This window comes from Thamnophis elegans, chromosome 4 (genome assembly GCF_009769535.1).
Source record: "Thamnophis elegans isolate rThaEle1 chromosome 4, rThaEle1.pri, whole genome shotgun sequence".
NCBI classification, from domain to species: domain Eukaryota; kingdom Metazoa; phylum Chordata; class Lepidosauria; order Squamata; family Colubridae; genus Thamnophis; species Thamnophis elegans.
In genome coordinates, this window is record NC_045544.1 from 20,981,955 (window position 1) to 20,999,775 (window position 17,821).

Here is a 17,821-nt window from a genome sequence, read left to right on the forward strand (position 1 = left end):
AAATCAAGTTTGTTGAACCTTTTGTTAAAATAAAGCAACTGCAATTCAAAAATCACAACAAAATGTATTGAGTGATCATCCACTATGGAGGGATCAAGAGTTAAATAAAAAGCAGTGAAGGTCTATTTTTGTTCAAATAATTTAGAAATCAATATGCAGCCTTGGTCCTCCTATCAATATTTGCTTGAAAATAGGTCAGTGGGAATTAACTTCCAAATGAGGCGCGCATAGAATCACAGAGTATTTGTTCTGTTTGTTAAATTAATTTTAGAAAATAATACAATTCTGTAACATCGTAAAAAAATAAAGTTTCCTTGGAAATGAACTCAACTGCTGAGTATGGAATTTTCTAGGCATTAATTGAAATCTTTTGCCACTGCTTTCTTTCTGACTTCCCAATCTAGTTATTCAACTCGTATTTTCCCAGGCATTCTCTCATCCAAGCCCCCAATCAGGGCCAACCCTAATTAGCTTCTCTGATTGACTAAGTACAGCCACCAATTGTGGCATAGAGCCGGTTCAAAATGAGTAAGGTTAGCCTATTTTTGATAGATTGCTACTACAAGCAGCATCTTTGTGGAAACAGCAGCAAAATGTGAAGTGAGAAAGATATATTTGGGGCTAACTGCCCTACCAATGAGGTAATTTGCCTGGTCCAGTATAGATAAGGACTCAGCAGGGGACCTTTAGTGAAGACGAATATAACTGGCACCTCCTGGGGTGCTTTAGACCTGAAGTTGTGCTGATGGTCCCTCACCTGTGGAGTGCCTCAGAGTCCTTCTTTTGCTTAGCTTCCACAGCTAGTCCTCAGGCTAAAAACACAGTTCAGTGACTGTTCAAAGTTGATGATGCTGCTGATTGAGGGGCACCTTGGATTTCCAGCCACTGCAGCATCCTGGTAGTCACATGTTTGCAATCCATTCACACGGTGCTTGAGTCATTACAATATTGCAGCAAGCCATGGGCATGTAATTATGATTTCCCTGCCACAAGACAAGTCAATAGGAAAGCTGAGAAGTCAGAAGTCACTCACTCCTGCTCCTTTTTCACCAGCCCAGGCCCCATAGCAACTGTCCATGGCGCCCCCAACTCCCATGCCATCTGTGCGTCCACCCATGCTCTGTAGTGCCTGCCTACGGCACCCCTTCCCAAGGCATCCATGTACCCAGCTGCTCTTTGGACCACCTGTCTGTGGCATTCTCCACACCCCCCACCATCCTGTAGTCTTCATTTATAGCACTGACCCATCCATCCCAGTCTATTTGCCCAGGACTTCTGCCCTTTCCCTTTTAACGACCCACATGGTCCTATGGTTACAACGGCAACCAGGATTGTGGGATTGCTTTAGCTAAGTGATGCTGTCATCATATGACATTGTGTTTTATGACCACTTTGCATAGTGATAGAAATTCAAAGTCCCAATTGCCACCAATACGTGGGGAATTACCTGTATAGGAAACCACTGAGTGAGGTCTTGTGTCAATTCGGGAATCTGTCTGCTGATGGTACCTAATTGTACTTCTTAAACCCAGACTGTGCAGTTGAAATTGTTAATATACTGATTCAGCATCCATTTGAACTTGGATTTGTGGTTTTTTTGCATATCTCTCACTAGATAGTAGGTTTGTGGTATTACATTAGGATGAAAAATAATTCATTTATTTTTTGTACTTTTACTTGCAATCTCTTGTGATATCAGAAAATGTTTAAAAGAATAAATGGGAATATCACTGGGAGAAAAAAGAAGTTACTTGGTTTCTATATTTGCCTGTAGGTTCTATACTAGGGTGTTGTGACTCAGCAGAAACCTCCTGTGAGTGGTTTCGGGATGCAGGGCTGACCGACTCACAGGAGAGGATAATGAGCAGCTATGGCTCATTAGGATCTCCTCCTGCAGATAAAAGACAGATGGTGCCACACCCTAGTTGCAGAAGTCAACGTTCGTTCCATTCCGTTCCTGTTCTAGTCAAGTCTCTGTTTGCAATCATTGAGAAGAAGCACTTGGATCAGTGATTTGATTTATATAAACCTGTTTTGCTGTAGTTTACTTTTGCCAGAGAATTTATCTGTGTTTATTTTGGGCTCGCAGCCAGCAAGAGCCGGGACTGTTAAAAACATTCCTTTACAAGCTGTGTGTGGCTGTAGTTTTTGAACGGGCTAGGTGTGGGTCAGAACACTAGGGTGTTATGTGTGAGTCAGGGGTGGGTTGCTAATCCCGTTCCAACCGGTTTGGTTGGAACGGGGCCGTCGTCGTCCTCGTGCACGCGCGCAGTTCACGCATGTGCCTTAGCGCCTGCGCGATGCTTCAGCTGCTCGCGGAGACTCGCGCAGGCACTATGTGCCATGCGCCTGCGTGGAAGTGCAGAAGCCTTCAAAGACCGGTAAGGAGCGCAGGCGGGTGAGCCCTTCGCCGTTCCCGGAAGTTACTTACTTCCGGGTTCGCCGACTAACCGGTTCGCGGGGACCGCCGCAAACCGGTTGAAACCCACCCCTGGTGTGTTATAAATAATACAAAATGGCAACTATGGTTGGTTTTTTTTAACCAACTCCCCCCTGCAGATGTTCCTATGTGACAGAAGAGTTATCACAGATCATAGGCAATGTTATGCTACATCAGAGATGGTATTGTTTTTTAAAGACTACTTTAGTTGCTCATCACATCATGGCTTCTGGCTTAACATGAAAATCTACTCATGTGGGCACTTACATAAGTAACTAACTGGAGAATATCTGAACTCTATCTTAAGAATGTCCAACAAGGTTGTTACCTATAAAGCCCTTCATGGCATCGAACCTGGGTACCTGAGAGACCGCCTCCTGCCGATTACCTCCCATAGACCGATTAGATCACACAGGTTAGGCCTTCTCCGGATTCCATCTGCCAGCCAATGTCGGCTGGCGACTCCCCGGGGGAGGGCCTTCTCTGTTGCAGCTCCAGCCCTCTGGAACAATCTCCCCGTGGAGATCCAGACCCTCACTACCCTCCCGGCCTTCCGCAAAGCCGTTAAGTCCTGGCTGCTCCAGCAGGCCGGGGGGCTTTCGAAATATCCAGCCCCTCGGAAATTGTGACTGTTGTATATTTTAATATGTTGTCTTGTGTATTATCCCCCTCCCTTGTTTTATTGTAAGCCGCCCGGAGTCCTTCGGGAGTGGGCGGCATACAAGCTCAACAAAACAAAACAAAACAAACATCAAGGAAAACTACTGCGTTCCAGGTAGTCCTTCAAGCCAATTTAATACTATTAAGTCTCAGCAGATGTCACTACCTTGAATGGGCGAAGGATATTTTGACTGTCAAGTACTGGGATGAGAAACCACAATGAATAAAACACATACAGTACTCTAGAAAAATTTAGAGATATTGCAGAAAAAAGGTACAGTAATAGCAAGCCACATTACTGCCAACTATGACTGCATAGTTTTGTCTATATAACTGCCATGTGACCTTGACTTGAGGCTGTTTTTTTTTTTCTAACATTAAATTCAGAGCCAGACACATTGCTACAATACATATTGGTATGTCTTTATTTCATCAACAGAAATGGTGTCTAGACAAAATTCAGTTAACACTATCAATTCAAATGAATGGGAAAATCTTTTTGCACGATACTGTATTTACAATGAGTAACTGAAGTCTTTAAATTTATTAGTTCATAGATAGCAATGCTGTTTTTTTTTCCCAAAAAGGTAAAAATTCTTAGTAACAAGGAATAAGCATCAACAGCCATTTCATTTATACAGTAAAAATCACAAGAAACCACAGTCACCTAGAAAAAAATAATAATAGACAAGCTTAAGAACTAGTACAATAAAATGATGCATTGAATTAAGTTCCATTAATCACATAAATTCTGTGTAAAAAGTATATAGAAAAACACCTGATGCAACTTGTTACAGTCATTGACCAGTTATGAGAGGTACAGAAGATTATACAGGTAGATATGTGTGAGAACTGTCCATACTGTTTGACCTGGGGAGGAAGAGGAGAGGGGTTGCATCCCCTTGCATACACTGATAAAACCCTGTTTTGAATATGGCCTCTGAAGTTTGTAAGGCATAGATAGTAGAGGTGCACTTGTATCCCACTGGTTCTGGAACAAACTCTTGAGGGTATCTTCACCCTTGTAATCAAAGATGAGCCTTGAACTGAATGGCAAAAAATCAGCATACAGAGATCTCCAAAGTACTGAATGGAATTTCTGCTGATTGGAGGAGTCCAGATATTTTTTTAAAATTCGTAACACAAGAATTAAGTATCAGTTTTTGAAGAACATCTTATCCTTTTCATAACTGCAAATGCACAAGAACTCATACTCATTACCAACAAAGCACTGAAGTCTAAATGTGTGGAATAACCCAGAAATTCAGTCTGTCTCCTCAAATTTGAATTCACCTGTTAAGACAGAAAACAGGTAATTTCTAGGCTAAGTTTCTAATCCCGACTGCCTTCAAAATTAAATGGATCATTGGCTTCAAAATCGCTTGAACCATTTCCTAGTTTTGAGCAATGACAGAAATGGATTTTCATCAAACTCCTTAAAGGTTTTTTTTAGTATTTATGTATAAGGCTGCAATCCTATGCACACTTATCCGGGTAAGAAGCTCCAGTGAACTCAGTGAGACTTACTTTCGAGTAAACATGCATAGGGTCAAGCTGAACAAACTTTCATATAATTTATTTTATTACACTGCATAGGTGTTTAAACATTATGTAAACTGGACCTATATATAAAAGAGCTGATATTAGTGAGGCATTGATAATAAAAAGTTATCTTTTTTTCAGTTTGAAGGATTTGAATAATTACTCCCCACTAGAAAAAGTGGCTTTCATCACAATGGTAGAACCACATGAGCATTATAATTTAAAAACAAATACATATCACTAGTTTTATTCTGATATCTTTCTATCTATCTATCTATATATAATATTGGTGGAGTGTAGGAAAATATTGTAATTCTTTTACACGGCAAGCAATGACATTCTAACTTCCAGAGAAAGTTATAATAATTTATTAGTAGTCTACAATCCACCAAACTATAATTTTTTAATATACATAAAAATTGTTTGAATGGATTTAACATATGTACAACTGTATTCTGCAGCATTATTTGATGCCTGTGTCACAAAATAATTCAATTATAAATATACATAATATATAAACAAGCAAAATTACACATACTGATTTTATATTGTAGATAGAAATTAGCTACCACATTTTTTAGCAGAGCTTTCCAAAGGCTACATCAAGTAACATCCTTTCTCATCTGTCTTCACTAACTCAAAACTTTTTAAATGTACACATTTAAAGAGATGGCAGTGAAATAAGCGATCAAACAAACACAAATCCTGATCTTTTGTGTGCGTGTGAAAACTGCCTCTTGGAGTCATTGGTCTGAGCTAGATTGTTGAGAATTTCATGCTTGCATAGGCTTCACAAAACTACTTACTAGTCTGCTGCTCAAAGGATATTGTAGCTCTGTAGGCTAAATCTGTTAGAAATGATAGAGAATGTCCGTAGCTCGGGGAGAGGCGAAACTTGTCTGTTAGTTTGTTTTGAAATAGAAACATATAAGATTTACAGGTCACCAGTAAAAGAAGACCAACAGGCTTCAGGATTAGATTAACCTATACTAAAGGCCATAAAGATTGACTGGCACACCAAAGATAAAAAATAAATTTAATCAGTTGCTGTGAGGTTAGTTATCATACTTTATTTAGGGAAGAAGAAAAAAGAGCTAAAAAAAAAATCACCTGAAATTCCACCCATGTGGCTTTTCACATCACAGTGATGTATAAATGGGAAACTACAATGACTGAGCATTCAAAAACACTTTTCTTTAAAACTCCCTATAATTTTTTAAAAATTTTTGTCATATTGCAGTAGGCTGAATGTAATATTCAGCTGCTACAGTCAGCAGCTGAATTGACTTTATTAAGTTTAGATAGCTCTGACTGTCTATTTTCAAGAGACAAAAATTGGAATACTGATCACAGTGGCTTCTGTATTCCATTTTTTTTCAATTTTTACTTCCTTGGGAATAAAAATAGATGGATTAGATCCAAAAAAAGTGCATCTTTAAAAAAGCAGCATATATTTCTTAGAAAGACTTCAAATAATTTAACTGTGTAATATATAATAGTTTTATACTACAGCATCAAACTCTGATGCTTGAGTCAGCGTCTATTAGGTCTAGGACATAAATATCAGAATATTTTGGGAATCTGACTGAATCTTTAAAACAAAAAAACTCCCCCAAAACTAGCCTTTTTGTTCCAGAATCAGGTTTCAATGAACTTCAACTTTGTTCAAGGCACCCCCTAGCAAAATATTTATGTAAGTGTAATATTCACCTGACAAAAAGTAGAAGATGCCTAAATGAAATGAGGTTTTCTGGCAATAGAAAGCACAGCAAAGGCAAATTAAAAGGAGAATATGCAGACTGGACAGGGCCAAATATATATTCTTTGCACTTTCCTTACTCAGTGCAAAAGCTGCGGCTGACTAGCATGGGAACGTAAAAACAAGACCTCGCATCCATTCCTTCATCACAACCGGTACTGTTCTTTGCTGCTGCATAATGCATGCTTACTTTTATCTAAAAATAAAATTTTTGGTCAGTTGTGTCGTCCCCCTGTCCCCCCCCCTAATTTTCCTTTAGCCTAATGCAGTTCAAATATCTCAATTTGGGTCCAGTTCTGAAAGTAATTCTCCTAAGAAGTTAACCCAAGAGTCATATGTGGTTCTGAAAAACCATACACAATAGTGTGTCCAAAGAAGCTAATATACACATTAGTCACTTCTAAATGAAGAGGCAAACATAAAGAAAGCAAAAAGGTTGAAACCACAGAAAAGTGGATTTAAAGAAAAAACAAAACAGAAGGGGAGGTGGAGGTAGAACAGGAGGAGGAAAAGGAGAAAAAGGCTCTGAATCAGTGAGAGAGCCAGGTCAATACAATAACTGTAGAACATGTTTTGTCCATTACATGTAAACCAATAAAATGAGGTCAAAAGTACCATTTGCACGTGAGTTGGTATTAATAGTAAATCTCTATATCAAGTGCTTAGAATCTAGTGTGAGATGCTGCCAGATGAAGCTTTTCGTGACCCGTCAAAACTGCGGTCCACAAAAGCACGCTCAACGAAAGTGCGCATTTGACGTCATCACAGCGCGACGAAAAAAATTAAAAATTGAAATAAAATTAAAATTAAAGCAAGCCGATTCACATAAAGATAAGGGTTAGGTTTAGGTTTAGGTTAAGGGTTAGGTTTAGAGCGTTAGGGTTACGTTTAGCGTTAGGTTAAGGGTTAGCGTTAGGTTTAGCGTTAGGTTAAGGGTTAGATTTAGGGTTAGGTTAAGGGTTAGGTTTAGGTTTGGGGGGGTTAGGGTAAAGTTTTCGCTTTATTTTTACATTTATCGATCACAGCGCGATGTTTTCATCGCGCTGTGATGACATCACGTACGTGCTTTCGTCGAGCGCGATTTTGTCGTCCATGGTTTGGTGGTGGAACCGAAGCTTTTATTTTGTAGCTACTTAGCCCTGCTTATGAAATTTTATTTGAAGGGAGGGAATCTCTATGTACAATCATGCTTTCTATTTCTTCTTTATTTTCCCTTCCTATCATTTCTTTCATTGTTCGAAAGAAAAAGTTTTAAAAAAATAGCCAAATAATGATGGATAGTAAAAAGGAGTTCTCCATCTGGAACATCCTGAATTGTATACCCACAAAAAATACAACTTAGAGGCCACTTACAGCTATTAAAACAAAAAATAAAGTATTGAACAATACTGCCAACAGGATAAAAAATGAAGTATTCTCAATGGCTGTGAAAAATATAATGACATTCACATGTTGCTTGAAATCTTAGCTTCCATCACTGACTGTAATCACTGAAGTTAAGTTCTCTGTGAAGCAGTCAAGAGTTCTGCAAAGTCAACTGATTTACAACGCCTACCCTTCATATCTACATAATTCCTCACCCCAAATATTTTATTTGAAAAGTTATATTTTCAAAGGAAGTCCCCATCTAAAACATTACTCTACAGTTAGTAATAAGTTTATTCGTTTTACACAAATGCTTAATATTTAAATAATATATGCTAAACATATAGTATCTCCATCCTACATAGGGATGCCCTCACCCTTTTCAGTCAATAAATGTAGAATACGCTGCAGGAAGAGTACAATGAATGTGGAGTCTACCGCAGGAACAGGAACAGCTATTTGTCTGCCTACCCCTCATTTGAAAAAGATGCTGATTCCTCTGCTGGGAAAACAATGCTGCTTTGCTGAGTGAGGGACTGTCTCTGAATGTAAACAGTATCTTTGAGGAAAGTGTTGTCCGTGGCATTCAGAAAAGCTGTCTGCCTCGACACTGTGCGTGGTTATTCCATAAGGTCTAATACACAATAAACAAGACCAATCTGTAAATGATAAATGCCACCTTAGAATACAGCCTAATACCATAACATTTCACAATAACCTTCTAATGCAGAGAAGGTTATAGTGAAAGTAAAAAGTAATCTTTAAAAACAGAAGGACAGAATCCACCAGAAAGAAATATCCTGCATAAATCTTGTTGGCATGCATTGAAATTACATCAATGCTCCTTTCAGATCATTTCCATTTACAGGTACTTCTCGACCTACGACATTGGAGCCCAGAATTAAGTTGTTGCCATCATTAAGCAAGGCACCCACTCTTCTCCTCACTCTTCTCATGCAGGCATCAGGCAAAGCATGGGGTGCCTCAGAGGGTGATTTGCTGAACGAATCGTTGTAAGTTGAGGATTACCTGTACAATACTTCAATAGGAAAAATGTTTTCATGAGAGGGAGTAGTTATGTTTGGAAGTAATTTTGCATAATCATTGTTCAATGCAAATCAGCTAGAGTTGAGTGAATGTTTTTATACAGGTAGGTAGTCCTCAATTTATAACCACACTTGGGGTCGAAATTTCCATTGCTAAACAAGATGGTTGTGAAGCAGGTTGCGCCTGATGTTATGACTTTTTGGCATGGTTATGTGAATCACCTCAGATGTTAAGTGCATTATATGATCATTAAAGTGAATTTGGCTTCCCCAATTGACTTTGCTTGTCAAAGGTGCCCTGGGAAGATTGGAAATGGCAAGCATGTGACCTCAAGTCACTGCAGCCGCTGTTAATACATGCTGGTTACCATGTGCCCAAATTAGGTTTATGTGATCCTCGAGATGTTGCCATGGTCATGTGAGGACCAGTTGTAAGTCAAGGATTACTGAGGTTTCAATATTTTAGCAACTATTCCTTCACTCACATTTCATGTCTTCTATATTGGTCAATATTCTATTGTTGACAAGGAGATATTTTTCAACTTTTTAAGATTCACGATTGCTCTAAATACGGTTCTCTGTTCTCTGCCATTCTGTGAATGGATGCTGTTTTTCATTTCTCAGAGCAACTGAATCAGCAGTTTAGAACTGATGCCAGTACAGGCCAGAATAGTAAATCCTAATATATCACTGCAATCGGCATCTGTGTTAAGGCAGCATTAAGGGGGATTATACAGCGAAGCCAGTAGAACCATTGGAGGAAAAAAAATAAACACTAGTAACACAAGTTAAGATCTGGAGTGGAGGCCTTGATTTAAGCTTTGCTGATTGACATAAAGCCACTGAATCGAAGCAATTTTGCCTTACACCATCTTTCCTCAGCTTGGTATCCTTCGGATGCACTGCACAACTTTCACTATTTCCAGTCACCATATCCAAGATGGAGAAAGCTGCCTTAGTTCTCAGCATTGGTAATGTACACTCAACCTTTTCTTTACCACACACCCCTTTTAAATACCTTTTGTGGCCACAGACTATGACCACAAACCACCAAGACTTAACTCATGATTTCAATCATAAGATTTAACTCATTCTTCAAGCCTTCGTGACTCCCTGTGAGGACCTAGCCCCCCCCCCCCCCGAGGTCCACAGACCACACGTTGAGAACCGCTGCACTATACCATTTGGCTTAATTTGGAAAAGAAAAAAAAAGGGATAAACAAAGATAAATACCAAAAATGCCCAATTCACACTATTAAGAGGAATTTCATATTTGGCAAGACTAATAATTCATTACATAATCAACTCCTGAGGTTTGTTTTTCCTAGTTTGTTGAATTAAAGGAAAAAGCAATGAATAAAATATTTGAAATATACCAAAGTCACAACTTCATTTATGAAATGAGGTTTGATCCAAAACTCAGTGCAAGTGGCAAAATTGACCATTGCTATACAGTATCTGTGAGAAAGATAAGAATAAAACCCACTTTGCTCAAACGGGCAGAAAAAGTTAGGGGTGCCACCAACACTGTCCCAGATTAAAAATTCAAAGAAGCTTCCAACATTGAAACTTTATAAATAAAGTACAAACTAGATGATATTGCTGAACAGTGAACTGAGTGGTGGGGGAAAATATTAAAACATATACAAGTTACTTCTAGCATAGACCAAGAAAGGAATGTTGGAATTTTTTATACAATAGAAATTTAAAATTCCAGTTGTTTTCATGAGGAAATTCTGAGCCATGCAGGGTTTTTTTTTTTTTTGCATATGGATATATATTTTTATATATATACTATATATATATATATATGTATATATGTACAGTTTAGCTATAAAACTTTGATGTGTAAAGAAGCTGTCTTCAATGAAAAATTGAACATTCAGAGGAAATTCCTGAGTTAGGGTTTTGTGACATGGGCCACTGAGAAAAAGCTGCGTTTGGATCCTCAGAGGTGTTATGTCCATCCCTGTTGAATATTGAAATTAAAATACAGTAACAATAACAACAACAATAAAAAAGAATCAGACAGTGTTGCCACTGCTTTGTTCCCCTGCCTGAGCATGGGATAGCACCATAGTGAAGAAGTTAAACTCCTGCTTTGTAGAGAGGATGGAATACTTAAAAACAGTATTGCTGCTAAGACCACTGTAGTGTGCACCAAGTATGATCTTCAATATAGACAACAAATGATCGTGGCTACTGACTGACTGAAGAGACCTTGCTAGGTGTGATGTAAAAGGTATACCGAACACTAGGTGTACTCCTTCCTAGGCTGCTCATCTGTTGTACACTTATCAGTCATTTCCTGACAGAAATCCATGGTCACTGCTTGGTTGTTCTGCTCTGGAGGGAGCTCCTGCTCAGAATAAGTAACTTGGTCAACTCCATCCAGTCCTCTTGCAGCACATTTGTCAGAAATGTTGTTGGGTAGCCAGTGGGCTCCCAGCTGCTGCACTGGGCTTTGTTCTGAACAACACTGCAAGCCTTCTCCGATGCACTGGGATGTCACTACATTTTGCTCCACTCCACCTGATGAAGGGTTGATACTAGCTGCTGTTGGAAGATCCATAGGCCTGAGCACAGGGCAGTATCGGTGAAGGTCTTGGATCTGTTCGGAGCTCTGCATATCTCGGCAGACTTCTTGGGAAAGGCAGGAGAAATTATCTAATAACTCTCCCATGCATGCTTTCAGCTGGTTCCTTTCTGAGAGAAGTTTCTCTTTCTCACAAACCTGTCAAATACAGAACAGCGTTCATTTTTAAAGAGAGGTTTGGCACATCAGGCTTCAGAATGTCAAAATCAGGTATTAATTGATTGGCATATTATCCAGAATGAGATGCCAGAAGTTTGGCTAGACTAGACAGTGGAAAAGCAAAGGCATAAAATAGATAATAGATCTTCAGATTAATAGGAGAACCATGGATTGGAAGAACTAATCTGGAGCAAAATAAAGAGCCGTTCTTCTCTTGAGGCAACATTCAGCAATCAGAAACACATACCGTATATACTCAAGTATAAGCCGAGTTTTTCAGCCCACTTTTTGGGCTGAAAAAAGCCGCCTCGGCTTATACTCGAGTCAGTGAAAAATTTGCCCGAAATGGAGGAGAAAAAGGGGCGGGGCCATGCCGCTGGGTGACGCTCGCGAATGGCCTGGCGCCCCTGTGAGTTTCCCCTCCCTCTGTGTCAGTTTGCCGCGCAGCGCGCACCGCACCATCCCCCCTCCTCACGTTCTAATGTAATGCAGGGCTGTCTTACGATTCCCCTTCCTCCCCCTCCTGCCGCTCTGCAACGACGTCCCACCTCCTCCTTGTTATGGCAAGCAGCCACATAACGATGTCCCAGAGCTAGTTTACTGTTTTTCTTTGAAATAAATATTCAAAAACATTATTGGTATCTATTTTTATTTTTGAAATTTACTGGTAGCTGCTGCATTTCCCACCCTAGGCTTATACTCGAGTCAATAACTTTTCCAGTTTTTTGTGGTAAAATTAGGTGCCTCGGCTTATATTCGGGCCGGCCTATACTCGAGTATATACGGGTATATAATATGAACAGATGACGGACTAGAAGAAAGCACTAGGATCAGGGAAAGAGAAGAAGCCAAGTCAACAGATAAGATATATGTTTGTGATGACAGAATTGTCTTTAGAAAAGCTATGAATTATTAGGGGAGAAAGGCTGAGATGGGGAACGTTATATCCATACAATTTTAAGGAGTTGACCTGGACTCAATCACCCCTAAATATGATCAGAAGTTACTTGATGCATTTTGTTCAAGTTTAAGCGAATGTGGAGTGTATTAAATAGATGATGGAACATGTTTAATAAGCCCTAATATTTAGTATAAATTATAAAGACAAGGCAAAATAAATTAAATGGATTTTATTAAATTTGGTCAATGATCAGTATAAGGTGAGATATTTAATAAATAATGGTATTTAATATTTCTTTAGGCTTACCAATTTGCGGATTTCACATTCTAAATTCTGAATACAGTCCAGTTTTCTCTTGCGACAGCGCTGGGCAGCAATTCGGTTTTTACTGCGCCGCCGAACATCATGGATAAATTCCAATTGCTCTGAGGTTAATTTGTGCATCTTTATCATCATCTGGAAATCATTCCTTGGAAGATCTGTGATTTGATCTACAGGAAAGGGAAGTTTCACCTGAGGTAAAACAAAGGAAAAGGCAGACTGTTTATTTAACAAAGAATTTAATAGGTTACTTGGAATAATTCTTTTATTCAAATAACATAGTTGAATATAGTTCAAATATTAACTGTTGCATTGTAGGCAACTTTAAGAAATAGCTATCCTAACAGTGTAAATGACTATTATACAATAAAATCAGCAATACTATCAAGTACAAACAGCTTGGTACAGATAAATGAGATTTTTCATGTCCTCCTCAAAGTACAGGTTCCAGTTCAAAGAATGGATGATAATTAAAAGTATAAAGAATAATACTTCATACTAAAGAATAATCCTAAAATAAAAATTGTGGTACTTTTTTTTCTTAACTGAGGTTATATATCTGTTATGCTAATTGTTGAATTTAGTTGTGCTTATTTCTCCATCAATGAAACCATACATCGTCCAATTTGACAGCCAGTAAATAAATCATCCATCAGAATAAGACGTAAAAGGTTTCATGGTGGATTCAGATGATGATACAAATCCTCAAGATTTATTTTGTTTACGTATTCATGCTCTTCTATGTTGTGATAAAATATATTTATCCCATTATTAACAATATTTTTTCTACCACTATAATCATATGACCCTGGGTGGTAAGAAAAGTCAAGGCAGTTTCTCTAATAAAAGAATGATTCATAAAAAATTAAAAACCAAGTCTAATAAAATATTAAAATATTCTTTTATTGCTATCATTGCTTTTCATAAAGAAGAAAACACTTTCTGTAGTTAGTAATGCATGTTTTCAAAACGGAACTATGCTGCTATTATTCTGAAGTAGCCTTATTAAAACTGGGTACCTTGATGCTTTAAAAGGTCTGATTTAGAGGGAAATTGAAAGCATTCAGAAGCAAGAATCTAAATGCATGAAGGACATTCAGAAGATGGCATAATTTACACAATGGATATTTTACATCCTCTTAGAGACTACTCTGGAAAAAAGTGTTGGGAATATAGACAGACAGTTCATTAAAAATGTCAGCTGAATCTGCAGTATTGATGAACAAGTAAATGAAATAATAAAAAAAATTCTGACGATGAATATGTGGATGGCATTTTGGCAATATATATTTGGAATATTGTTTATGCATTGCGTTGTTCTATATCACAAAAATATGCGCAAGGAGGGAGAAAAATGTAGAAAAGTCCAACTTGTATGATCAACAAAAGATTACACTCAAAGATTAATCATCCTCCAATGTCTGATCAATATGTGAAGTGACTGATAGCTGAGGGCATAATTAAATTTTATTACCATGTCATATAGTGATGGCTTCTGGTTTACATAATTATATTTTTTAAACAAAATACAGCTAGCTGCACAGATTCATTGAGGATAGGTTTTTTTAATGGCTATCAATCATAACCATTGGTTTTTAATACCTAACAGTAGAAAGTTATGGGTACCTAACAGTAGAAGGTTAACTTAAAGCTTTATTTTGAGATTTACAGAGAAATTTACTTTGCAAAGGGACATTAAATTGACTTCAGTTTCACCCTCCGGGGTTGTTATTCTTGCCTTTGATCCTATCACAAAGAACCAATTAATTTTCAAAATCTCAGTATATCATAGATACGTGTTGTCTATATTGATATGCCCAGTAGATGGCGCCATGTATTTTAAGATTCACAATGACAGAAAGACTATATTCAGATATGGCTCACACATCCCTTTTCTAATTCAGACTTCCCAAGAGAAAACACCTTTGATATATGAGAATAGATTTTGATGGCTTGGACACAAGTCTGCCCCTTACACAGCCATGAAAACTGCAATATAAGCAACTCTCACAACCAATAGAAATCCTTCTGCCTGGTTTTGTTTGATAAATATTGCACAAGGCCATGTAGTTTGGCATCCTTTCACCCACTTTTCCACAAACAAGAAATCACGCCCCCCCCCTCCTAATATCATGGGCAAACAAGTATATTAGTTATATTATATTACTGTTCTTGTTTGTGGAGAAGTGAATGAATGAATGCCAAAGCGGCCTTGTCTATGGAGATTCCCAGTCATCCAGGTCATGGCTGTCCCAAAGGTCCTTTTTTCAAGAGACAACTGGACTTTGTGGTTTTTCTTTGAAGATGTTTTGCTTCTCAACCAAGAAGCTTCTTCAGCTCTGACCAGATGGTGGGGAATGGAAGGATTTATACCCTTGAGGACAGCTGGTCATTTGCACACTTTCAGCTGTCTGCAAGGACTATAAATCCTTCCATTCCCCACCATCTGTTCAGAGCTGGAAAAAAAAGCTTCTTAGGTGAGAAGCAAAATGTTTTCAACGAAAAACCAGACAGTCCAGTTGCTTCTTGATTCATTATCCCATGAATATATTACTTCTTTTCACATTGTCTGTCTGTGAACCTTCACCTTCTTGTCCCACCTGGGAAACTGTATAAACACAAACACACAGTACACAGGTCGCATTACTGTGACATGAGTCACCAGAAATGGTCACCGCCCCACAATTAAACAATGTTCTGTTAAATATACAAAGTCTGACCTTAGACATGGTGATGTGGACCATTATGCTTACAGACTGAGATAGGAAGAGTGCCTATTTTCTCTCTTCATACATTTTAGTCTGAAACATTTAGACTCTGCCTAATTATGCTCATGTTCAACATATGTTCCCTCCTAATTCTATGGGAGGTTAGTACAGTAAGCATATGCCATTGCAACTTGGTTTCCTTCACAAGATCCCCGATATTTAGAAAAGACGGTAGATGGGACACCAATTATTTTAAAATCTCAGGGAGGGGATTTCTACTGAAATCCCTTGAATTCTACGGATGCAAGACTACTGTTACTGTTTACTGATTTTACTTTTCCCGTGGCTTCTGCCTTCTGAAATAAGGTGCCCTTGACATGGAGCTCTGCCCACACTTTCTTGGCCTTCTGAAAAGGCCTTAAAACCCAGCTTGGCCGAGGGCCCCAATGGGAACTTTAACGCTGGAGTTGGTTAGTGGATTAAGACCACGACCTCACATCCACCTGGTTTGTATACTGGTTCTTAATTTACCTAATTTTTTTAGGTACAATTTAGGTAACAATTTTTAAGAATTGTTAATTCTTAATGTCTGCACATTTTAAAGTTCTTGCATTTTTGTTCTTATGATGTTGTGAGCCGCCCAGAGTCGCTTGACAGTGAGATGGGCAGTATATACATTTAATAAATAAATAAATAAATAAATAATATAAAGACCGAAATATGTTTCTAAGCACTGGTGATTATGCACCTCAAAGGCTGTCATCTATGCACAAGAAGGAGTCATTGGCAGCCTTGCTTTTCAATAGTACAGAAAATAAAAAAGAACTCTCACCTTGCGTCACAAAGGTCAATCCTTTGACAGAGTTAAAAGGCCAAGCTAAGTGCAAATTTCAAAGTTTATGCAATTTCTTATGCCTTTATTACATGGCAGGAACACTTATGCTTGGGGGTTAATTTCTGAACAGACCAACCACATAGTTCAGTCTGGATGGTCAGTCGTAATATGGTTTATTTTGGCCTCATACTGGAGCAGCACAGTTACAATAGCCATTGAGCCATGAAATACTGTCTAGCACGTTGTTTACACACAGCCAGTTAGGATTTAGTCAACAAAACAAGGTTGCGCAAACCATGGCTTAATATAATATGTAGACAAGTTCACCAACTAGTGCAGGATGGGATATGTGGTTTACCACAATGTTCTGACATTTTAAAAGAGAACTTAGAGCCTTAGGCTGAACTGAAATTAAATAGTTTTGGGGTAGCCCAAAGCACGTGGATGTATTTTTATTTCTATACTGTAGCTTAGTTTTAAAAAGCAGTATACAACAATGCAGTGTTATTATATCCTCCTTATATTCTTGAGCTGGGATGGAGTCTCTTCTGTGACAGAGTAGCTTTCAATGTCTCTGTAACTGCTGATCCTGACAGAGGCAAAGCATTGGGCCTGATTTTGATTCCTTGCATTTCCTTACTTCTACAATAAATTTCAACTTTTGTAAGTTGAAATCGTCTTTCCATAGCAAAACTAGAAATCAGCTGATTGCAGAAGACTCAAGCTATGTTAGTAGCTGGTTGCTCTTTTGAATATCTGAACATTATGTTCAGATTTGAATACAAGGTAAGGATCAAGTAAGAGTAGATATGCTTTTTAAAATGTTTTTCCAGTCCTATGAGCTCCAATAACACACACATTATCTATACACCGAGACAAAGGGGGGGGGGGGAAGAGCACACTACAATATATGGGATTCTGCTTAAGAAATCTGTTTCAATTATCCAGGATAAAGTTAAATAATGCAAAGTGACTAAGAGAGCCAATTTAATGTAGTGGTTAAGGCCCCAGGCTAGAAACTGGGAGATGGTAAATTCTAATCTTGCTTTAGGCTCAAAGCCAGCTGAGTCACCTTGGCCAGTCACTTTCTCTCAGCCCTAGGAAGCCATTTATTTGCCAAGAAAACTGCAGGTTAACTGCTAGTCCATTGAAAGGATTCAACAATGACTTTGAGGCACCAAATAAATAAATAGAAGTCAGTCCAAATCACAAAATTGCAAAAAAGAGAGGAATATTTATTCCAAAGTTTGCATCTTTATGAGATTCTCTTAAAAAAGGTTTTGTACTCAGCCCAATTATGCTTCCACTGTTATCTTTTGATCAGCAGTAGATCAATTCCTCTTGTTTATACACGTTATTTATATAGTCTGGCCTAGTTTTGTGTTTTAAAAAAAGATGTCAAACATTTGAAAGACCTTGAAGTCAGGTGTATGTAAGCTAAATAAAGAGCATGTTTGAAAAATAAAAAATAAACTTTGGTCAATTTGAG

The 17,821-nt window shown here is 38.2% G+C and overlaps 1 protein-coding gene across 1 annotated transcript in view; it reads right to left on the reverse strand.

Moving 5' to 3' along the window:
* Positions 1 to 7,427: 7,427 nt before the first annotated feature.
* The window catches only part of BACH2 (BTB domain and CNC homolog 2), a 201,838-nt gene continuing 191,444 nt past the window's right edge, over positions 7,428 to 17,821 (reverse strand). Inside the window, exons 5-6 of the mRNA XM_032217059.1 lie at positions 12,775 to 12,981; positions 7,428 to 11,546 (exon numbers count right to left, since the gene is read on the reverse strand). Of these exons, the coding sequence (XP_032072950.1) occupies positions 11,067 to 11,546; positions 12,775 to 12,981 (687 nt within the window). The 3' untranslated portion in view covers positions 7,428 to 11,066. The remainder of the gene's footprint in view (positions 11,547 to 12,774; positions 12,982 to 17,821) is intronic.